This window comes from Lycium barbarum, chromosome 8 (genome assembly GCF_019175385.1).
Source record: "Lycium barbarum isolate Lr01 chromosome 8, ASM1917538v2, whole genome shotgun sequence".
In the NCBI taxonomy this organism is placed as follows: domain Eukaryota; kingdom Viridiplantae; phylum Streptophyta; class Magnoliopsida; order Solanales; family Solanaceae; genus Lycium; species Lycium barbarum.
This window is the reverse complement of record NC_083344.1, coordinates 104,037,114-104,061,949: the sequence shown is the minus strand read 5'-3', so window position 1 is coordinate 104,061,949 and position 24,836 is coordinate 104,037,114. Positions and strand designations below refer to the sequence as shown.

At 36.8% G+C, this 24,836-nt stretch overlaps 1 protein-coding gene and 1 non-coding gene across 2 annotated transcripts; one reads left to right on the top strand and one right to left on the bottom strand.

The window, feature by feature from the left end:
- The first annotated feature begins 2,376 nt into the window (after nucleotides 1-2,376).
- Nucleotides 2,377-2,482, top strand: LOC132608513 (small nucleolar RNA R71). Its single transcript, XR_009570427.1, has one exon. It is a non-coding gene; the product is annotated as a small nucleolar RNA R71 (small nucleolar RNA).
- Nucleotides 2,483-8,277: 5,795 nt separating this feature from the next.
- On the bottom strand, nucleotides 8,278-10,646 carry LOC132606502 (cytochrome P450 76A2-like). The gene is made up of 2 exons (XM_060320036.1): nucleotides 9,717-10,646; nucleotides 8,278-9,088 (listed from the first exon to the last, which is right to left on the bottom strand). The coding sequence occupies exons 1-2, from the start codon at nucleotides 10,626-10,628 to the stop codon at nucleotides 8,483-8,485; spliced, it is 1,518 nt and encodes a 505-aa protein (XP_060176019.1). The 5' UTR covers nucleotides 10,629-10,646; the 3' UTR covers nucleotides 8,278-8,482.
- Nucleotides 10,647-24,836: the final 14,190 nt, after the last annotated feature.

Genomic DNA, 24,836 nt, shown 5'->3' with positions numbered 1-24,836 from the left:
GTCGCCCTTCTTAGGAACACATTGGACTGGGCTTACCCATTTACTATCAGCAATTGGGTAAACTACGCCCCCATCCACTCATTTGATGATCTCTTTCTTGACGACCTCTTGCATATTCTCGTTCAGTCGCCTCTGATGCTCTACACTCGGTTTGCTATCCTTCTCCAACTGGATTTTGTGCTCACAAATCCCAGATGGAATGCCTCGAATGTCTGCTACGGTCCAACCAATAGCACGCCTATACTCCCTCAACACCTCCAAAAGCTGTAAAATCTTCTCCTCAGTCAATAGGGCTGAAACAATCCCAGGTAATGTATTGTCTGGACCAAGGAACTCATATTTCAGATGTGATGGGAGCTGCTTAAGCTCCAACTTAGGTGGCTCAATGATCGAAGGCTTTGCTGAAAGAGTTGTTCTATTTTCCAGATCAAGATTTAGCTTCTTTGGGTGGTATGAATATGAGCCCAACCCACCAAGTGAATTAACTGTCTCCACATAGCCTTCCATGTCTTCAGCATCAAAATTCATAAGAATACCAGCTAGAGCTTCACCCAAACTTTCTTCTTCCATCTTGAACTCCTCTGCTTCATCAACAACATTAAACGAATCATTACCGAAATACTCTCGTAAGCACTTGGTAACTTCATCCCTTTACTAGCCTGAAAAATTTACTTCTTCATTGTTGACTCGGAACTTGATTTTATTTTTCTCCGAATCCATCAGAGCCTTCCCTGTAGCAAGGAAAGGTCTTCCCAGAATGATAGGAATGTCCCGATCAACAGCACAGTCAAGAATCACAAAATCAGCGGGCAACATAAAATCACCAACCTGCACAATTATATCATCAACCACCCCAACAGGTCTTTTGATAGACCTATCAGCTATTTGCAATCTCATAGTAGTCGGCCTTGGCATCCCCAAACCTGATTGTTTATATATACCAAGGGGCATCAAATTAATATTGGCCTCATTATCACACAAAGCACGAGCAAAATCATGGTGCCCAATAGAACAAGGAATGGTGAATGCCCCAGGATCTCCTTTTTTCTGAACAGTTGTAGTTGAAATGATGGAACTCACAGTGTGAGTCAAACTCACGGTTTCATGTTGCACCGTTTTCTTCTTGATCAGCAGATCCTTCAAATATTTAGCAAAACCAGGCATCTCCTTGACAGCTTCCAAAGGGAAAATTCAGAGATAACTGCTTCAACTGATCATAAAACTTCTCGAACTTAGCATCTTCCTTCTTATTTACCAACCTCTGAGGAAAAGGAGGTTTAGATTTGAAAAGCTGCGTCAAAAGGCAGAGAGCCCCTTTTACAGCCTGCTTGCTTGTGTTATCAGCTTCCTTCACCATCTCTGGAATATCAGCAACCTTCTTGTTAGTAGGATTCTCATCAGCAATAATGGGTGCTTCAGATTGCACCTTATCCTCTTCATCTATCGGCTCAAGATCAATCACCTTCTCAACAGCCCCCTGGAGTGTTTTACCACTCCTAGTAGTGATGGCAAACACACGGTCTACACCGCCTCCCCCATTCTTGGGATTTTGAATAGTGTCACTCAGAAGTCCTCCCTTTTTAGGAGGGTGCTGCTCTCTAGAAATATCCCTCATCTGTGACTCAAGCTTCTGAATAGCCGCTGTATGGGAACCCACTGTTTCTGTCAGCCCAGATAAAGTCCTTTCAGACTTAGATTGATTTTCCAGAATCTTCTCAAGCATTGATTCAGCCTTCGAACTACCTTGTTCTGTTGACTGCCCTTTCGGTGGTATATAAGGGTTGGAACTCTTGTTCCCGAAATTGTTGCTATTGTTGTAGCTCCCTTGGTTCACACCACCATAATTATTGTTGTAGTTCCCAGAGTTGTTATAAGCACCTTGACCTTGCTGAGGTATCCATTAATTCTGATTCTGATAACCACCTTGGTAATTTTGTCTTTGGTAACCCCCTTGAGAGTTATTAACATAATTAGCATCTTCAACCTGCATAGGTGGCCCATCATGGAACGGACCATCTTGAGTATGGTACATCCCTTTTTGGCAAAACTGTATCATCCTCACAAACATTTACCTTCTTGATTTGGGATTCATCAAACTTCTTCGTTAGCAAGAAAATATTTGTTTCAAGTTCTGCCAATGTTTGATGGGTGTCTTGATTCTCCTTCACTATATTCTGGATTATAGCACTACCATACGGTACCACATCAGCATTGTTTGAGTGCCAAGCCTGATTATGAGTCGTTAGCTTGTTAAGTATGGTGGTTACTCGTCGATAAGTTTTGTTCATGAAACAACCATCAGCTGCATTATTAGCAACTGATTGTGTCACTGTATCTAGCCCTCGGTAGAACTTCTCCATTAATATTTGTTCCGGAAAACCATGATTCGGGCTCTTCTGCAAATACTCCTTAAATCTTTCCCAGGCTTCAAATAGTTGTTCCCCCGGTCGCTGCTTGAATTTATATATCTTGTCACGAATTTCAGCCTTCTTGCTAGGGGGTGCCACTTTGTGAGAAAAGCAGTCACCATCTCTGCCCATGAAGTAATCGAATTTCGGGACAGCTTCTCGAACCATGTTCTTGCCTCTCCAGCTAAGGAATATTTGAATAACCTCAACCGAATAGCATCTTGTGGAAGGTTGTTCTGGATGTGATTAGCACACACATCCACAAAATTCTGCAAATGACGTTGAGGGTCATTCTCAGTAGAGTTCCGGAAATATCCCTCAAGTTTCAACAACTGGTATAAAGAGGAGTCAATTTTCACAGTTGCAGCTCCAACTCAAGGCTGAACAATAGCAGATGCATAGTTCTCCTCTGGAACAAGATCAGCGAAAATATTCTCATCATCTGATTCATTCGCCTGATTGTTCAACCGATTCCCCTGGTTACCAGCACATTGATTTTGCTGATTTTGATTCATGTTCACCTGGTTTACACAAAGTAGCAAACAAGGTGTGATAGAATAAGCAAAAGACTTCAATAAAAGCAAACCCTATTTAGTAATTTCAAAACCGTATTCCCCGGCAACGGCGCCAAAATTTGATACGCTCAAATTACACCTATTAATGGTATAACGCGGACGTTGTCAAATATAGTAACCCAACAAGGTTGGGGTCGAATCCCACAGGGAATATGGTGTGAAAAGGTTACTAAAGTCGTAGGATGCTAAGCTTAGGTCTAATGTCTTAATCCGATGATTTTGGTAATAGTTGGTTTTTCTATACTAATTGCTATCTACTTGCTTTGGTGGAAATTTATGGTAAAAGAAACTAAGGTTGTGTTCCCGTTAGATAGAGTGTATGATCATGGGTATTGATCTTGATATACTTCTAATGGATCATTATATGAATGCACTTAATCTCTATATGAATCTCTACTATTTCTCAATAAATAAAGATTATGTCTTTCTACGATTTTCCCAAATATAAGAAAGTAACTATGAAGAACGATTAATAATGCCAAGTAAATTCTTCTTATTCCTACGTGAATTTATTAAACAAAGTTTAAAGCTTTGAGTCCTTGTTAGTTATTCTTACCAACCCTAATTATTGCCCAAATAAATCAAGGTTTATGGCTTTAATCAATGTTTGCAACCATTAATTATGAATGAAAAATGAAGAATAACTAAACCCTAATAATTCATTATGTGTATATCAATCACAAACCCAATTACAAAACACCCATCATTGGGTTCACAACCCTAGTAAGGGAATTTAGCTACTCATGACAAAAAACAAGAAATAAGAAATTGAAGAATTCATAATTGCTTACTTTTGAAGAAAAGAGGAATTGATAATACTTGAATTGATGTTTGAACCTTCAAAAACTAGAGAGTATTTAATGTTCTAAGTCAAGAGACAAAAATATAATAACTCATAACTACTAAAACCCTACAATGACTATTTATAGGTTCTGAAAACGTGAAAGTTGCAGATTTGCACTTTGGTCCCGTCGATACGAAATACGGTCCGTAAAGTGAAATACAGACCGTAAAGTGGTTTAAGACCAAGTCGTCCTTCCAGTTGTGAGCAACTTCAATCTTTTGAAATACGGACCGTAAAGTGGTTTACGGCCCGTAAACTGCCCAGTCGTCTTTCAACTTCCAAAACTCCGACTTTCTGCCAAATGCTCGAATGGTTAAATACGCCTTGAAATACGGACCGTAAACTGAAATACGGTTTGTAAACTAAGTTCGTAAATCACCATGTCCTTAGCCTGCCTTTCTGGTTCTGTAATTCTTTAATACGCCCATGGAATACGACCCGTATTTTAGAATACGAACCGTAAACTGAGTTTACGACCACTTCTGCACTTTCAACTGTTTTCATTCCAAATTTGTTCCATTTCCTGAAAAACACTAAAAACCACGTAAAATCACATAGACTTGCTTAAAAACAAGTAAAACTTGTAGCAGAAAAGGATCGATTGTGGCGTAAAATCACGCCACATCAGTTACTCAATTATTTGGTTACTGTAATTCAGATTGGGCTACTTGCCCAAATACTAGGAGATCTGTCACTGGTTATGTTGTAAAACTGGGGGAGTCTCTTATTTCTTGGAAATCAAAGAAGCAACCAACTGTTAGTAGAAGTTCAGCTAAAGCTGAATACAGGAGCATAACTGCTGCTGTAGCTGAGCTGATCTGGATTACTGGTTTATTGCAGGATCTTGGTGTTTATGTGGAGAAGCCTATTAATTTTTTCCTATGATAGCAAGGTTGCTATCCAAATTTCTACTAATCCAATGTTCCATGAAAGAACAAAGCATATTGAGATTGATTGTCACTTCATTAGAGAGAAAGTGAAATCAGGCTTGATCAAGCCACAGTATCTCAAAACTAGATTGCAACTGGCAAATGTTTTAATCAAAGGACTTGGAGCAAGTCAGCATCATTTGTTATTATCCAAGCTTGGAGTGCTAGATGTTTACCACTCTCCAGCTTGAGGGGAGTAATGAAGTATGCATAGCAACATCATAAGCAATTAAGTAGTTAAACTGCTGAGCTGGCAAGGATTAGCTGTTGTTAGATGTTAGTTAGCGTCTATACGTGCTAGTCACGTGACTATAAAGAAGTCGGTGGACAAAAATGTACAAATAGTCCATTCACATGTATTGGCAGTTTAGTTGAACATTTTGCAATGTAAAAATGCCCTCTTCTCCCTTCAATAGAAAATGATTGTTAAGTTGTTCTTCATACTTAGCTTGTAGTGAATAAATTCCGCAATTATGTAGAAAATTAACAAGATCCAAAAGATATTCCCAATTATTTGCAACAATACCCAAACAATAATAGTTCTATAAAACCCGAATGCCAAAATAAAGCTTCGATGAAATTCATTGTTGAATTCCCTGAAGAAGAAAAGAGATGAGAAAAGAAAAGAATCTGTTTTGCGAGTTCTTCTCTGTTATGTTTAAGAATATCAACGATATTGTCCTCTCTTCTCCAACGACGACAACGCTGATGAGATCTAATTCGTGAAAAGGATGAAGAAAATAGGGATGAAAAATCAAATTTTCTTGAATGGGGATTGAGAAAAACAGGGATGAATTGGAACTGAAGTTGGATTTGTGAACAGGACATGAAAAAGATAAGGGAAGAAAATCATATACTTTGTGAAGGGGGAGATAATTGGAGAGAATATCATGGTGATTGCATGATTAGTGCAACTTTATTAGGGCTAAAATTCTGCCTTTTTAATTTTCTATGCCTTTGTATATGTTTCGTATGATTTCTATTATTATGTTTTGAAAACTGAAAACTCTCGTTATGTTTTGTAATATTTGGTGCTTATTATGTATACTAGTCTCTATAAACGTGCAGTTGCACGTTATTTCCAGTCAATCTTAATCATAGTAAAAGATACTCATATTAGATAACATGATTTGTAATTATATATATTTATGTTATGAGTTACAAAAATATTACTAATCATATAAGATTATATCGATTTAATATTTCTTTGAAATTGATGTTCTCGGCATTTATCTTTTTCTTCTTTTTCCCCGTATAGAAAACATGTTACGACTAAATAATTCAGTATTAAAAATTAAGTGAGCATAAAACCGACACGTGTTAACCACCTTCCAGTGATTAATTAAAATTAGATAATTTACTTATTTGTGACCTTATTTTATAATGTTTCATCATTTTTGTAAGTTTCTTATAAGTGAAAAAAATATTATGCGACTTTTTAAAGTTTCAAGCAACAAAAACTTATCCAATATAGAACTATTTAATTTGAAGAATAATTTAAAATATAAATTCGATTCTTAAGCATCTCTTTTTATTGATATCTTCCTTATTATCTAATTTTTCTTAACATTGCTCCAAGAAAAAAAGAAATTCGAACTGTTTGTATAAGGTAGTCTTAGTATTAACATGTATACACGAATGAAAATAGTCCATCATTTAGTAGCATCATCATTATAAAGAAAATGATATCTAAAGTATTCATCTTATTTCATATCATACCTATTTTCTCACGAATAGGAGATTCAAATTTCACGCCCGATGGTATTGGTATAGTTAAATCTTGGTACACAACTTACGTTCTCTCAATTTAAAATAATAGTTTTAATAGATATATATTATTTATATCATGTTTGATTAAACATTCTACATATGCTTATTTTAAATAAATATCTTTATTATAAGTATTTTTTGAAAAAGTACTTTTAAAGAGTAGCAGTTTTTGTTTGGCTAATCAATTTTAAAAAATACTTTTATCAATATTAAATCTACGATTTATGCTTGGCTGAGAATCCAAAATGTTTTTTGAGAAAAGCTACTTCTTAAGCTTCTGCTATTCTCCAAAACACTTTTTTTTTCCTTTCTAAAAGCTTGGCAAAATACCTTAACTCTCTAAAATAAGCATTAAAAAAAAATGGCTTCTAAACTTGATCAAATTAATTATTACTAATTATTTTTGGACATTGTGTGAACTTACTTAACGACCCATTCCTGCCTCAACTTACGGCCGACTTTGTAATTTAGACTTTCAAGTTGAAATTATCCGTCTTTCTAACAAAAAAAAAAAAAAAAACAAACTTCAACTTGATTCTCTAAATTCTATCCATTATTTGATTAAATATTTATCAATATAACTTATATTTTTATTCAATTGCTATAGTCTAGAGAAAAAAGAAGTCCTTTAATTCTTCTCGTAGTTGTCCTCAAATTTCATAAAGTTGCCTTATTGTTATTACAAATTTTTAAGCCTTGACAAATGTGAAAACTCAATTATAAAAAGTGGCCAAGACACAAACAAATGGCAAAGATTAAACGAAGAATAATAAAAGAATACATGGGTCAATTAGTGAGATAAGTTTCCAGTTATAGTAGGATTAAGTATGTCCCAAAGAATACTCCTAAGATTTTTCTTTTTAGGTTTAAAGTATGTTAAAAAAAGAAAAAGAATTAGAACTCGGATATAAAAGTCGTTTAATATTTGAAGAATATTTTAGTCAACCAACATTAATATTCATGTTTTTAAAATAATATATAGATACACGTTTTTTGCCCAAAAAAAATTCCATCGGACCCTCAGTTTGTGAAGTCCACCAACTTATAGTTGCGGACCCAAATAATGGAACCTCTTGCAAAGAGACATGATTGCTGCGGACCCAAATAATGGAGTCTCTTTGCTGCTGAATATTATATCCCGTTGGCTATGGGATGTAATAATGTCTTATCTACGACTCTTTGCACATCATATTTAAAATAATTGCTAGCTTATTTTAGTTGGGAAGTTCCTGTCTGAGTCAACTAGATACAATATTGTATCAGTGTGTATAGTTTATAATACAATATGGTATTAGTTACACTTAAAATAAGAATAAGGGGTAATAAGTAGCTCGTAAAGCAATAAGTGTAAATGACTTTTTCGGACAACAATAGGTAACAAGGTGTAACTTATGTTTTTTTTCCCGTAAATTAACTATGATTAACTGATAAATTTTGCAAAGACACGCGTCCTGAGTTCATTTGCTTAATACAAACATTAAATGCGTGTAAATATTTTCCATCATGAAGTTGTAATATGACAAAGATAGTGACGCATAACCAGGAAAGGTACTAATTCACGGGATAAATGTGAAAGTGGAAGAGTTAACTAATAGTATTACTTTACCAATTAACATCAGTCACGTGCGAATTTCTCCAAATTATAATCTTGTTTGACAAAGATCTAGGTAAAGAAAAATTTAGTACTAATAGAAACTCCAGCAAGCACTAAAAATATAATTATTTTTTAAGAAAATGTGCACAAAGCATAATTATAAAGACTCAAAATACTTGTTGGCTCGATTAGATTTACTACGATAAACAGCTTGTTTGGATGGTTGTTACTTATTGTATGTAACAATGGAAACAATATAATCTATCCAAATATTATATTTGTCAAATTAAATAATACAATACACTACAATGCGATACATTATGAAATGATACGTAACTACTATCCAGACAAGCTGTAAATTCTTAAGACTTTTTTGGTATTACTTTTAAAGAGTCGCTTTTTCTGGCTGTTACTCCCATGCTTTCATCCATATTGATAGATTTAGGAGAGACACCCTCAGGAAGCTCCCATTCGAATTCATGAAGCAGTGATCCCAGAGTGAAATGCATCATGCGATGGCCTAAAGGCAGGCCAACACACATCCTCCGTCCAGCACCAAATGGAATTAGCTCATAATGCTGACCCTTCACGTCTATTTTTGAGCCAAGAAATCTCTCAGGCTTGAAACTCATAGGGTCTTCCCAACATTCAGGATCTCTTCCAATCGCCCAAGCGTTTACCAACACTTGAGTGCCTTTTGGTACGTCATACCCCATGAACTTGGTGTCTTGAATTGTCTCTCTTGGGATCAAGAAAGGTAGAGGAGGATGTAAACGAAGTGATTCTTTGATTATAGCTTGCATATAAGGAAGATTGTCAATGTCACTTTCTTCAAACTTCCTGTTTGGTCCTACTACTTTTGATATCTCTGTTTTCACTTTGCTCATTGCTCCTGGATGGCGCATGAGTTCTGTTAGTGCCCATTCTACGCTGCTGCTAGTCGTCTCTGAACCGGCTAAAAACATTTCCTGATGTTTCATACATATGGAACAGTTTTAGTATTATGTACCCTTAGTGTAAATAATTAGTTAACTCATAAAGTGAGGTAAATTTCATGGTATAAAGTACGAACATGTACTGCAGAACAAATACTAGGCAGTGGTGGAGTACTCAAAAGAGTCGTTTTTCCCTTGACCGCTAATGGAACTCTAGTCGTCACTCATGGTCTAATGTCAACCCATTGTTAGGTAAAGGTCTTGTTTTTGCCCTTGAGCCCTTGCGATACTCCGATTTGAGGGTAACTTTAAACCATAATCAAAAGTTGAGAGGCAAATTTAAGATAATTTTTTTTCAAAGAATTTACAGACGTGTAATCCACTCAATTCAAGCTGAACCTCTATTACTTGTAAGAGCAAATATGAGAGAATTTCGTATTTGCTAACGGAAATGGTTTGAATGGACTAAAAGTGACATGGAAGGCAAAATTGAGCAATAATGAAAAGTACAGGCAAAATTGAGCAATAATGAAAAGTACAAGATCCAAAGTAGAAAATTAATATCTCAGTCAAATTGGAAGAGTGTTTTATGCTCCAAATACCACTGGTTGAAATGCAAACTAATGTTGAAAAGGGAAGTTTAGAGATTTAAGAAACTTACCATTATTAATATCTTGATCTCATGTTCTGATAAATTAGCTGGTTCATCTTTTCCAGTACCTTCAAATTCAAGCAACACATCCAAGAAATCTTTCCCCTTCTCCGAACCCCTCTTTCGTTCTTCCTCGCGTTCCTTGAGAAATATAGTCGCGATTTCCATGGCCTTCCCCATGTCTCGCGTCATCTTCTTCCTCAATTTTTGTAAATCGAACTTTCTAAGAAATGGAAATATGTCAGAAACATTAGTACTACCTGACCATTCCATGATTCCCTTCATGGCATTGAAGAACTCCGAGGCCTTCTCGGATTCTGGATCAGCCAGGTCTTTCGACAGAATCAAATTGCCTAGCATATTAAAGGATGCCAGGAACACAAAACGCGTAACCTCAATCCCACTTCCTTTTTCAGCAGAATTCGCTTCTTTCTCTATCCATTTTAACATATTATCGACACATTTTCGCCTAACTGGCACTGTTTCACTGATTTTTTTGTGTACGAACATTTCCACGGTACATATCCGCCTTTGAAAGCGCCAAAAGGAGCCATATCGGCCTAGAGCCATAGAGCCTTGATAGTAATTGTGCACTAAATTTACATCGACCATTGGTCGATCTGCAAAGGAAATATCATGGTTCTTGAATAACTCTGCAGCAACCTGAGCTGTTTGAACAACCATAATCTTGATTGAGGGGCCAAGTTTTAACCACAAAACAGGACCATATTTCTGTTTTAGACCTGCCATTCTTTTATACGGTTCGATTCCTAGTTCAAACATGTTAGCAAAAATTGGTAATCCTGGTGGTCCGGGAGGTAATTTGTAGGAACATTTAGACTTTTTCTGAGAAAAAAATAGGATGAAAGCTGGTAACAAGATTATTGCAGAAACAAACAGATAGCTCCATTCCCATTCCATCTCTCCTAGAATTGTTTTGGTTGACTTATTGGTTTGATATGAATTGTGTAATGGAAGCTGTTATTTATATTGCTTCCCATTATGTCATAACCCCTTAATTTGGTATTGTTTATTCAGTGCATACCATCTTATCGGGTTGAGTCTTTTGTCCAGTATTGTTCAATACATACTTAAGATCATGCCACATCATCAAATTATAATCTAGTGGCTGTGATTTATTGGCACTTAAAATACAAAAGATAATTCATTCTTAATATCCGGTTAGCTTCAATTCACAGCTATCAAACTTACGTCCTTGCATCTTCTTTTAGAATTTAGAAACCAGCCCCTGGCTTGGTAACTGAGAAGATGATTAAGAGGTTGGTCTGAGTTGTACTAATTGCTTAGATTATGTGATCAGTAGCGTTGAGATAATAATGATGAATGTTATGTTAGGATTTGAATCCCAAATCCGACCTTTGTAAGCAGGTTCCCAGGAAAGATTGGAGGGTCACAGCTGGACCACTTAAATACCAACCTCCTTAGACAGAACCTACTTACGCCGTGATGTAAGCGAAGAATAAATAACACACACAGATTTATAGTGGTTCACCCTCAATGTGAGAGCTACGTCCACATTGCTGCTGCAGATCTTATTAAAGAAGAAATATTACAAGTGTTTACAACACTCAACCTCACAACCCCAATCCCAATTACACTCAAGAATTTTACCACAGAAAATTCTCTCAAAGACCTTCTCTTACTTAGGCCTTTCACTAAGAGTATTTCTCTTAGATTTTTCTCTCTCTTTGGGATGTGTTGTCTTCTTCAATTTGGTGTGTTTACAAATGAACCATAAGCTACCTATTTATAGGAATGAATTTCCTATGATGAGGTAAGCGCTTACATCACGACTATCATGAGGTAAGCGCTTACATCACGACTATGTGAACAAAAGAATTGACTTGTTTGGCCAATTCCACACCTAACAAATCTCCCACTTGAAGACTAATTTTAATTTGTCTTCACACTTTGATCGATGCAGCAACTCTTTCCTACTTTCATACTTCGTGCAGGCCAACTGAAGTTGAGCATAGCTTCAGTTTGTCTATCGTCACTGCCTTTGTCAGCATGTCTGCTGGATTCTGACTCCCTGCGATCTTCTCAAGCACTAGCGCTCCATCTTCCAAAGCTGATCTAATGAAATGGTACCGGAGTTGTATGTGCTTCGTTCGAGCATGGTAAACCGGGTTCTTTGCCAAATGAATGGCGCTTTGGCTATCACAATATAGCACACTTCCCTCGTGGTCCTGATCCAATTCCCGCAGAAAAGATTGTAGCCACATCATTTCCTTTGTGGCCTCCGTCACAGCAACGTACTCAGCCTCACAACTAGAGAGAGCTACTATCTTTTGCAACTTGGAAACCCAAGAGATTGCAGTACCTCCGAATGTGTAAACATACCCGGATGTGCTCTTTCTGCTATCAATATCACCACCGTTGTCAGCATCAACATACCCTTGCAATCCTGTTTTTAATTTTCGGAAATACAGAGCTGAACTCGAGCTGCCTTTCAGATATCTGAATATCCACTTCACAGCCTCCCAGTGTTGCTTTCCCGGATTGCTCATAAATCGGCTGACAACTCCCACTGCATGTGCAATGTCTGGCCTTGTACATATCATTGCATACATAAGACTACCGATTGCAGATGCATAAGGTATCTTGTCCATCTGCTTCTTCTCATCCTCGGTTGTCGGCGACTGGTCCTTTGACAACCGAAAGTGTCCAGCCAAGGGAGTGCTGACTGGCTTGGCATCATGCATGTTAAACCTTTTGATAACTTTCCTCACATATTCTTCTTGTGAGAGTTTGATGCCCTCCTTGCTTCGGTCGATTCTCATCCCAAGGATTTGCTTTGCAGCTCCCAAATCCTTCATTGCAAACTCTTCCGATAACCCTTTTTTCAACCGATCAATCTCCTGTAGGTTTGCTCCTACGATTAGCATGTCGTCGACATAGAGTAGCAGTATCATGTACGAGTCTTCAATTTTTTTGAAGTAACAGCAGTGATCTGCCTCGCACCTTGAAAAATCAGCTTTCTTCATAAAGCTGTCAAACTTTAAATACCACTGTCTTGGAGCCTGTTTTAGTCCGTACAGACTCTTTTGAAGTTTGCACACCAGATTCTCCTTTCCTTTGATTTTGAATCCCTCCGGTTGTCGCATGTAGATTTCCTCGTCTAGATCACCGTGAAGAAATGCAGTTTTCACGTCCATCTGTTGCAGATGTAGATTTTCCTTTGCTACCAGCCCAAGAACAGTTCTGATAGTCACCATCTTGACTACGGGAGAGAATATCTCCGTATAGTCAATGCCTTCTTTCTGTTGAAATCCCTTTGCAACCAGCCTTGCTTTATAACGCTTGCTTCCATTGGGTTCTTCCTTTATCCGATAAACCCATTTGTTTTGCAATGCCTTCTTATCCTTTGGCAACTCGGATAATTCCCATGTATGATTTGCCGATAGTGAATCCATCTCATCCTTCATTGCCAGCTCCCACTTAGTCGATTCATCGACTTGCATTGCTTCTTCATAACATTCCGGCTCCCCTCTATCAGTGAGTAGAATGTAGTTGAGGGATGGAGAGTACCTGTGAAGCGGCTTCCTGATCCTGAATGATCTACGCAATTCTGTGATTGGCGTCTGTTCATTTGTTTCAGAATCAGCACTTTCATCAGCACCTTCTCGGATTGTTTGTTCCTCTGCCTCGGCTGTACCTGGCTGCGGCTCAGGTGTCGGGAAGTCCCTCAAATCGACTATTTCCGATTCCTTGTCCTGACATTCTGAATTTTTTTGCAACTTGTCTTTGTACAGCACCTCTTCGTTGAAGACAACATTCCTGCTTCAGATGATCTTCCGATTTTGTTCATCCCAAAATCGGTAACCAAGCTCGGTGTCACCATAGCCAATAAAGTAACACTTCTTTGATTTTGGATCAAGCTTGCTTCTAGCCGTATCATCATTATGAACATATGATAAGCAACCGAACACTTTCAGAAATGAAAGATTTACCTTCTTGCCACTCCAGACTTCTTCTGAAATTCTGAAATCCAAGGGAACTGACGGTCCTCGGTTAATTAAGAAGGTCGCGGTATTGACTGCATCTGCCCAAAATGTCTTAGGCAGTCCAGAGTGTATTCTCATACTCCGAGCACGCTCGTTCAACGTTCGGTTCATTCTTTCGGCTATTCCATTTTGTTGCGGCGTTCCAGGAATAGTCTTCATCATCTTGATCCCATTATCGGCACAGTACCGTTTGAAATCACCATCAGTGTATTCTCCGCCGTTGTCGGACCTCAAACACTTCAACTTGAGATTTGTTTCATTCTCAACCATGGCTTTCCATCTTTTGAATACACTAAACACATCGGATTTATTTTTCATAAAATAAACCCATACCTTCCTGGTTGAATCATCAATGAAGGTCACGTAGTAGTGTGATCCTCCAAGAGAGGGGACAGTGGTAGGTCCCCACACGTCTGTGTGCACCAATTCCAGCTTTTCAACCTTCAACTCTCTGCCTGCACTTGAGAAGCTTACTCGCTTTTGTTTTCCGAGAATGCAGCTCTCACACGTATGAAGGTCCACCGTCTTCAGCTCCGGAATTAAGCCATTTGTCACCAACAGCTTCATCCCCTTCTAGCTGATATGCCCAAGCCGACAATGCCACAAATCTGTCTTCTTTGTGTTGTCAACCACAGCAACAGTATCACGACAGCTAGTCGTCATGTAGAGAGTGCCAATCTTCTTTCCTCGGCCAACTACCATAGCACCTTTCGCCATCTTCCAAGACCCATTACCAAAATTGAGATCATATCCCTCATCATCAAGCTGACCTACTGAGATCAGGTTTCGCATCAGCTTTGGAACATGTCTAACTTTTGTAATCTTCCACGAGGATCCATTTGACATCTTCAAATTAATGTCTCCCGTGCCAACAACATCTAGCGGCTCTCCATCGGCTAAATAAACTTTGCCGAGATTCCCAGCCACGTAGTTTGTCATTATATCATGATGTGGGGTGGTATGAAAGGACGCTCCTGAGTCAAGCACCCAAGAGTCTATCGGGCTGTCAACCGATAGCAACAACGCATCGCCAATGTCTTCCGTAGCAGCGTTGATTCCATCCCCCTTGTTGTCCTCCTTCTTTGGCGCCCTGCAGTTCTTCTTGAAGTGACCTGGTTTTCCACAGTTCCAACACTCATGTGTTCGTCCTGGTCTGGATTGACCCCTGCCATTCCTTGACTTCGATCTGCCCCTATTTCGGTTGTAGTTTCTGTCATAATTTCTGCTTCTGTTTTCAACATTAAAAGCAGAACTCGTCGATGCCTCTCCCGAATCTGTCCTGCGCACCTCCTCAGCAAGGATACGATCCCTAACATCGTTGAACTTTAGTTTGTCACTGCCGACAGAATTACTAACTGCTGCTCTTATTGGCTCCCAACTATTTGGTAGGGATGCCAACAAAATTAGAGCTTGTACTTCATCATCGAAGTCAATTTTTACCGATGACAATTGATTTACAATGGTATTGAATTCATTTACGTGTGCAGCAACATGAGCATTTTCCATCATCGTTAGATGAAATAGTTTCTTCATGAGAAATACCTTATTATTTGCCGAAGGTTTCTCATACATGTCAGACAATACCTTCATCATATCTGCGGTGGTCTTCTCTTTTGCCACGTTGTGAGCAACGTTCTTCGACAGCGTCAGCCGAATGACTCCCAGAACTTGTCTGTCGAGGAGATTCCAATCTGCTTGCTTCATCTCCTCTGGTTTCGGACTCAGAGGTTCATGAAGCTTTCTGCCATATAAATAATCTTCAATTTGCATTCTCCAGAACGCAAAGTCTGTACCATCGAATTTACCGATGCCGTGCGTCGTACCATCTTCGCCTCCCATCGTTTCTAAATCACAACACAACCTGTTGCTCTGATACCAGTTGTTAGGATTTGAATCCCAAATCCGACCTTTGTAAGCAGGTTCCCAGGAAAGATTGGAGGGTCACAGCTGGACCACTTAAATACCAACCTCCTTAGACAGAACCTACTTACGCCGTGATGTAAGCGAAGAATAAATAACACACACAGATTTATAGTGGTTCACCCTCAATGTGAGAGCTACGTCCACATTGCTGCTGCAGATCTTATTAAAGAAGAAATATTACAAGTGTTTACAACACTCAACCTCACAACCCCAATCCCAATTACACTCAAGAATTTTACCACAGAAAATTCTCTCAAAGACCTTCTCTTACTTAGGCCTTTCACTAAGAGTATTTCTCTTAGATTTTTCTCTCTCTTTGGGATGTGTTGTCTTCTTCAATTTGGTGTGTTTACAAATGAACCATAAGCTACCTATTTATAGGAATGAATTTCCTATGATGAGGTAAGCGCTTACATCACGACTATCATGAGGTAAGCGCTTACATCACGACTATGTGAACAAAAGAATTGACTTGTTTGGCCAATTCCACACCTAACATGTTAACACTTCAGATTATTGTTTATTGAAAAGACACGGAAAAAGGGTCTGCATACCACTTTTTTTCTTCATCTGTTCCAGCAAGCTAAATTAGCATAAATTGTTTGCTTCCTATAAACCACTAAAACCGTAAATAAGTTAGAGATCTTTCCACCATGATAATTCGGGGTTTCAATCTTGGGACAAAATAGATGAAGATGCAGTGAAAAAGGAGGGGAAAGCCGGGTAGGATCCTAGTTCTTAGCTCTCTTAAAGGCACGGAAAAGGAGAGATATTGGAGAGAAAAAAAATTGACAATGCATTATTCTCTGTTCTTTAGTACAAAAAGTAGCAGCCATTAGATTATAACTTGATAACGTGTCATGATCTTAGATATCTATTGAACAATACTGGAGCAAAGATTACTGGATCCCAACCCCATCTTATCTCACCCAAAAAGGACAAAAAGACCGAGCATATATAGATAATTGTAAGCAATAAAGATGCTGAGGAAAATGGAAATAGAATAATGCCAATAAAGAAATGAAGCCAATGTTAAAGCTAATAACGCGTCGATTGCAAAGGAAAAATGAATCTAGATATTATTTTTTTATAACTTTCTTTTTTAATATTAAAATTATTTTTCCACCAGATATGACCTTTGATTTGTCTTTTTAAAACTTCTATAGAGTTGCTTGTATAATGATTATGCTAGTTTAACATTTTCAGTGCCTCATTAATGTCAGGTCAAAAACTGTGTCCACAAAACGTTTTTTTTTTTTTTTGGTTTTATTCTACGCAATTGACTTTGTCCATTTATTAGTGGGCGTTTGGAAATATTATATGAAATCATGATTTCAGATTGTGACTCCAAATTAGTTTTTGTTTATGCAATTTGCATAAAATTTAAACTTCAACTTCATATTATGATTTTAAATCTCAAATCATTCAAAGAGGCATGATTTGAGATTCCAAATCATGATTTCAATTTTTTTTAATGTAAAATTTGACCCATAAGTAGGGGTATACAAAGTAAACCGGCAAACCGCACCAAACCGATAAACCGAGTCAAACCGAAAAAAAAACCCTACTAGTAGTTTGGTTTGACTTGGTTTGGTATTGAGAAAAAAAACCCGATCATAATTGGTTTGGTTTGGTTTTAACTAAAAAAAGTCAAACCGAACCAAATCAACCCGATATTACATGTATTCAATTTTTAAAATATTTTATACATAAAAATATTTATTTGTAATGGAATTTATAAATATTTATTTTATTTTTTCGTAGTTTTTTTTTATCTATTATCATATTATTCAAGCTTGAACTTAGAATTTTGAATGTCAATAAGTTTTATATCCTATGGATATTTGTAACTCAAATAAAGGTCAAACCAAAACCAGCTCAACACTAACGCTAACAAAAGAAATTCAATTTATCACTAGGAATGACAATAATGTTGGATATCTATTCTTTAATTTTGCATAATTAGTTTAGAGAGTGAAAATATATAACTTAAGTTTTTTTTTCTTTGTCATGTAATTAATACTTATTAGCCGTGCTTATTTTAGCATGACTTAGTATTTTTAGATTATGGTCATTTTCTTCATGGCTTGTTAATTAGCAATATTTATTTTAACCAATTTTATTAGTTTTTGTTGAATATTTTAATACAATGTCATCACTCTTCTCACATTTTGTGTTATTTTCTTAAAAAACACCTTAATTATATAGTTGTATCTTACTAGGACAAAAATATTTGAAGTAAAAGTTATATGTATTGTATCAAGACTATTTCAAAAAAAAAAACCCGAAAAACCCGAGAAAACCTGAGGTTGAAAAACCCGATTTTTATTGGTTTGGTTTGGTGTATAAATTTAAAAACCCGACGCGATTGGTTTGGTTTGGTGTTTAAAAAATCCGAACCAATCCGGTCCATGTACACCCCTACCCATAAGTTTATATTTATAAAAAAAATATCCGTAAGTTGGTAGATATATTCACCAACCATGTTTACTAACTATTTATATCAAATATTAAAAGACATGCAAGTTGGTAGTATATTTATAACAAATTTACTCTTACTAACCATGTGAGGGTATTATATTAATAGTTACACTACAACTCATGTTCAATTTTTCTTTTTGTTGAACTAAAGTTTGATCAATTGATGTTATATTTTTTTTTTTGGAAAGGCCTTCTAGTAGCGCATTAACTTTGTTATGAACTATGATTTGCTCATTTGATAAGATTGTATAAAATTGGGAAAAATTTGATGGTTTTCATAACTTGTGGGATTTTCATCTCTATGAAAAAAAAAATACAACTAAAGAAATTCAAATTACATGTCCAAATAAAACTTCAACTTCAAATCATCGTGATTTCAAATACTTGAATATATTTTGGTGTAATGACCCAACAAAGTGGGTATCTTGTATTTAGAGTACAATTACAATACACATAATGGAAATGTAATAAATACTAGGCTACATATATGGTAATACAATCAATCATAGTAAATACTAAATATCCTATGAATCTGCTAAATGATTGCAGAATATTTCCTAACACCCTCCCTCAATCTGAGCGGAAGGTTCGAACGTTCAGATTGCTAACCAAATCGGTGAATCTGATAGAAGGTAATGACTTAGTAAATATACTTGCAAGTTGCTCGGAAGATGAGACATGATGAATGTTGACACCCAATTTTGTCCCGTCTTTTTCCCAATTATTTATTCGCGTTTCTAATGTCTCTTGATAGCTTAAGAATAATCATTTATACTTTACCACAATTTAATTAATACCGTCGTTTCTCTTATTATTATTATTATTATTATTATTATTATTATTATTATTATTATTATTATTATTATTATTAACATTTTATTTTTACCGGCTTATGCACACACGCATCGCATTTATTTCTTGCAATTAAACAATAGCATTTACTTAAAAAATATTATCGCACGGCTATTATGACATCGTATAAATTTTTATTTGTGTAGCGATACATATATTTTATAGTAAGTAATATTTTAACACACGCTAATATATAATTAATTGAAGGAGGTCTTTTATGCAAATTTAGAAGCCCAATCAACCAAGCGTCCTCAGACCAGTCCATTTACAATCAACCCACAAATCTTTTTTCCGGACCAGCCCAAAACAATATTCAACTCAGCAGCCCACATTTTTAATTCACCCAGCCCACACCCGGTTGAATTGACCCGGCCCACTACCCGAACCGACCCGCTCGTTTTAACAAAGATGAGGCCATTAGGTTTTCATTCATCTTCAACGTCGCACACCCCCCCCCCCCCTTTTCTTTCTCTCCCTTCCGCCATTTCCAGTTAAACTCCACCTTCCCTTTAACCATGGACAGAGTTGACCATCCCCATTTCTGTGCATAGTTTGTTTGTTTTCGAACTCTAACAGACGCGCCCCTTTTTTCTCCTTCCCCTCTCTCTACCCGACGCCAATGGAAATTTTGCAGCAAACTTTCGCAAACCCAGGTCGTGCATGGCCATTTCGGGGAAAGGCAATTAATGCTCGTCCTTTCCCCGTCAGTGTTCAACCATTGTAAGTCGTCGTCTTCTTCCTTTTTCTGTTTTGGATCTGAGTTTTAATGGATTTCGTTCGTTTGTGAAATTGAAATCTTTTTCTTATCAGTTCTTTTTCATTTTTCGGGTACAAATTTTAATGGTTTTGTCTATTTCTCTCCTTTCTGGTCGGGTGGGTAAAAGACCCACCAAAAAAAAAATCCGAACGTTTGAACCTTAAATCCCGCCCAGTTTTGAACCTTAGGAAACCCTAGATGTTTCCTATAAATAATCTTTTTCTTGAGTCATTTAGAGAGAGGGTCAGCCGCCCAAATTCCCCTAGAAAATATTAGTTTCAGCAGTCACAATATTTCTTGATATTGATTCAAAAAAAAAATACTAAATCATTTTCTGTTTTCTTTTTCCCCTGGTATTGCTTCGAATCCGAGTGCATGCAAGCTCAGATTTTGTAGTGTTCGAGTGTATATCGAAACCCCCGCACCCTGTTCGCTGCATCCGAAGAAGGTCAGCAAACATCCCTTTTATTTTTTTTATCAGTGAATTAAGCATTTTCTGTTTGTGTTATGTGTTTTATGTGCTTTACATGTTTGTTAGTTAGGTAGTTTGATAATGTTAATAGATGTTATTCCAATTCTGCTTAGATTAGGCTGGTGTAATTTCAGCATATAAATCAGTTAATTAGTTTAGTCTGATCTAGCATATGTCGATTTGTCATTAGCTTGTTTATGGTTAGTTTAGTAGCTTGTACCTGCTTAGTTGTCAGCTTAGTTCAAGTTTAGCTTAATTCAGTCATTAACCTGTATAAGCATGCTTATTTATCTTAAATAAGTAGTAGTAATGTTTATTTAGCTTGCTTTTTCTTTTGTTAGTCAAATATGATTTTAATATGATAACATGTTGTTAGAGTAGCCAAGTCAGTAGTGTGTACAATGTGTTCTAAGTATTTTGCTAAATTAGCTTGATGAGTTAGCCATTATTGTCATGTCTATTATGTTCTGTTTGGATTAGCATAAGCTAAATGTCTCCCACTTGACTATGTGCTATGTTGACCCTCAGTATATTATAGTTTAGCCTAATCTCTATTATAAGCTCTAGTCAATCAAAAAATGATGGCAAATCTTGTATTTTGGTTAGAATTTATTTGAATCAGTGAGATGTTAACATGGTTCAACCTAGTCTAGTTATTGTTCCAAATAAATGTGTGTTAAATCAGATTACTTGGCCACTAGCATGCCTATAAGCTTGTTCAGTTGAATATTGTTCAAACCATGCTGTGTGTGACATTTGTTAACCCACCAATTTGTCTATAAGCTGTTTGTTTGAGTCCTGTTTAATTGTGTGTCATAATCATGCCTATGAACTCATTGGATGCTTCAATTACTGTTTTCTTACCTGAGTATTATGGATCTGCTTAAATGCTCTATGTTAATATCATGGTAAACAAATCATTGAGCTAGATAAACTGATGAGTCGTGAAATTACGCGATATTCGACGCTAATTCCTTAAGCTTTTGTGACTCCTTAAGCACTTTTGTTGTTACTTTTTGTGTTTTTATGTTGTTTTGTAGGAAAAGATGCCCGGAGAGCATAACGGAGCAAAACGGATTAAAATAGAGCAAAAATAGAACAAATCAACGTTTCTGGCACCACATGCTAATAGCATGTGGTGCAGCATGTTGAACATGCTAGCAGCATCTGCTGCCAGTGAAAATGGCACCATATGTTACTCGCAGAGTGCAACATATGGTGCAGCATGTGCAACATGCGAGTAACATGTGGTGCAGCATGTGGTGACAGAGGAAATTGTCACCACATGCTACGGTTTTGGCACCACATGCGATTAGCATGTTGAACATGCGAATAGCATGTGGTGCAGCATGTTGTGTAAGAGGGTATTTTGGTCCAGATTTTGTTCCCGTTTTTTGGAATGATATAAATACTCTTTTAGGGTTTGTAATATTTATCTTTGACAGTTTTTTTGCAAGTTTTGGAGAGTAGGTTTCTATACCACACTTTGGGGTTGAAGATTTGAAGATTTGGTTGAGTATTTCTTAAACCTTTAATTCATTTCTTCAATTCCTTGCTTTGTATTGCATATCTAAGTGTGTAGTATTTATTTTCTTCACTTGAATCTTGTTTATGGAAATATTCTATGATTAAAGTGGTGAATGAAACTCTTGTTTTGCTTATGTATTGAATGATTCTTATTGCTATTGAAGTGGGTCTTTGTTGATTTAATTAATCTCATTCTTGAATGTTTCCAAAGGGATTAGCTAACCCTAGGACTCACCCATTTACTTAGATTGAGCTCGGAAGAGGAAATCTAGGTTGGGAAAGATTAATTAACAAGAATTTGGGTCATTAAACTCATCTAATAACTTGAGCTCGGAAGAGGATAGTTACTTGAGGTTAAATTGATTGTGCCTAATATCACACTCTAAGGCTTGGAAAAGCTTAGAGTGAAATTCATTGATTTGGTTGGAAGACTTTCAATGAGATTTTAGATACCATTATCTATCAACACAAACCCGCTCTTAGTTGTAAAATCGTAAAATACGTTGGATCGTTACTTGAGTGTAATCTCCCATTATCCATGCTTGTGGCCATTGATCATTTTACTCGCTTTCTAGGTTAGTTTATATTTTCGCATTAGTTATAATTTTCTCCATAAACCAAAATATCATTTATCGTTTGGCTTTAGCGTAGTTGGTGAAAGTTCCTTACTTTCTTAATCGCCTAGCATATTGTTCCCTGTGGGATCGACCCCGACTCATAGTTGGGTAAATATATTGCATACGACCGTGTACACTTTCTCTTTGAGGAGTGTATTTGGACGTTATCAAAAATGGCGCCGTTACCGGGGAACAATTTGGCGTATTTAGGTTAGTTTGGGATTTAAGCTTGCTTGCTTTGGTCCAAACTTGTGAATATTAGTGTAGTTGTTTTCTTTGCTTTATTTTATCTTTATAAAAAAAAAAAACATGGCATCTTGGAATGAAAATGGGTTTGATGGTTGTAATCCATATTTTAATGACCCATGTCCATATTGTGAAGGACCCCACTTTTGGCAAGATTGTGAATATGCTCCCGGGAGAGAGATGTGTGCACCGTCTCAATCCTATGATGAGAGTATTTGTAATATATGTGGTGGTCAAGGTGGACATTGGGGTGATTGTCCCAATTATTTCGCTTCCCCTCCCCCAAGTTGTTCTAACGAAAATGCTAGTTGTGCTTTTGAGCTTGACAGGGACAATGACATGGCAAATGAAGGACAAAGTGCCGGATATGAAGGCATCATGGCAATGCTCCAAACATACTTAGATCGGGAAGCTAAAATGGAGGAAGAGCGAAAGCTCGTCCAACAATCCATTTTAGAAAATGGAGAAGCTATGACAAGAATGAATGATTCATTTGAGGATGTCAATTCCTCAATTGTCATGGAAGTGTCTACTCCTCAAAATGAATTGATTGAAGAAGAGATTTCAAATTTGAAAGATGAGCCCGAAAATCCTTGTGTCCACAACGAAAGTTGTGAAATTGAAGAAATGGTTCAACTTGAAGAAGAAGAGCAAAATCTTGAAGAAGAAATCTCCAATTCTCGAAAAGAAGAAGTTGAGGAAATCTTGAAAAGCATAATGGGAAGGAATGAAAAATATGGGCAAGTCTTGACCAAATTGTGGGAAGAAGTTCAACATAGAGATGATGAAACTGTCCAAAAGGTGTATCTCACCATGGATAGATTTTTACAAGAGTTGGACGACTCTCACAATGAAGAAAATCTTGACAAAATGGAAATTTTGAGCCAAGATTGGCTAATGAATCAAGCTCAACAACTTGAAGCCTATGGAAATCACCGTGAAGGCATTTCATAGATGATGGAAGAATTTCTAAAAATGCATGTTGAGCAAAGTCAAGAAATGGAGCTACTTGAAATTGATATCCGGAAATTGGAGGCCGAATTGAATGCAAAGATTGAAGCATGTAATGCTCAATATCAAAGGGCCATGGATTATAATTTTGATTTGGTTTCCAATGAAGAAGAGGTCAAGATTGATTTTGATGAGCTAATGGCGAATTGCCAACCTACCAACCCAAAAATAGTGAATGATGCCGAAGTTGAAGAAATGATACTAGAGGTTCATAAAAAAGTTCATATAATAATTTTTGAAGACTCTAGTTCATTTTTAGGTGAGGATGTCAAAATTCATGCAAATTTGGAATTTGAGCGTGATGGACCTCATTCCAACCATTTTTCAACATTACTCTTGGTTAGTGAAATGAAAGTTGAACTAACCGAGCCTATGGAGAATTTTGCAGATGAAGATCAAAGCGTTTTCATTTTGAAGTTTGTTATGCCAAGAAGACAAAATGGCATGCCTCACTTAAGGGCCAAGAAGTGCAAAATGCGATACCCGAAAGTTGGCCTCGTTTTTCTACCACCGCCCCATGAGCATCACCGGAATCTTGATTCAAAGTTGGGGCGCAAATTCATAAGCTCCAAATGGAAGGAAAAGTGGTAAAGGTAACCGTCGTGCCGCGACGTTAAATCAAGCGCTTGGTGGGAGGTAACCCATCGTTTTAAAAGTTTTAAATCGTTTTTGAAATTTTATTTTTTAGAATAGTTTAGTTTATGATTTTTGACTAATCTGCAAAGTTTCAGAGTTTTTGGAGTTGTTTTGAGCATGTCGGATATCCGGAAAGCCCCCAAAACCAGTAAAAGCTGCAAAAACATATTTTCTGGTGTCATAACATCCGATTCGCATGTAGTGTTGCACATGGTGACAGAGAGAGCAAAAAAAAAAAAATCTGGTGACATCACATGCGACTCGCATGTCATACATGCGAATCGCATGTAGGGTCGCATGTCATGCCAGTAAAAAAAAAAAAAATTTTTTTTTTTCATTTCTATGTTTATGTTTTGTTTTGATTATGTGCAGCGAGGACGCTGCAATGTTTACAGTTGGGGGTGACACGTGGTAGCGCATTATATTTTGAAACTTGCTCAAAATTTCTGAAAATTTTGTTCTTTTGACATGTTGTGGATTAGTCACTCTTATTATTTTATTTTCTTTGAGGAAAAATGTGAAAACTCTTGGCTTGTTTGGTACTAATAGAGTTAGTCTCTTGCATGTGAAATTGAAATG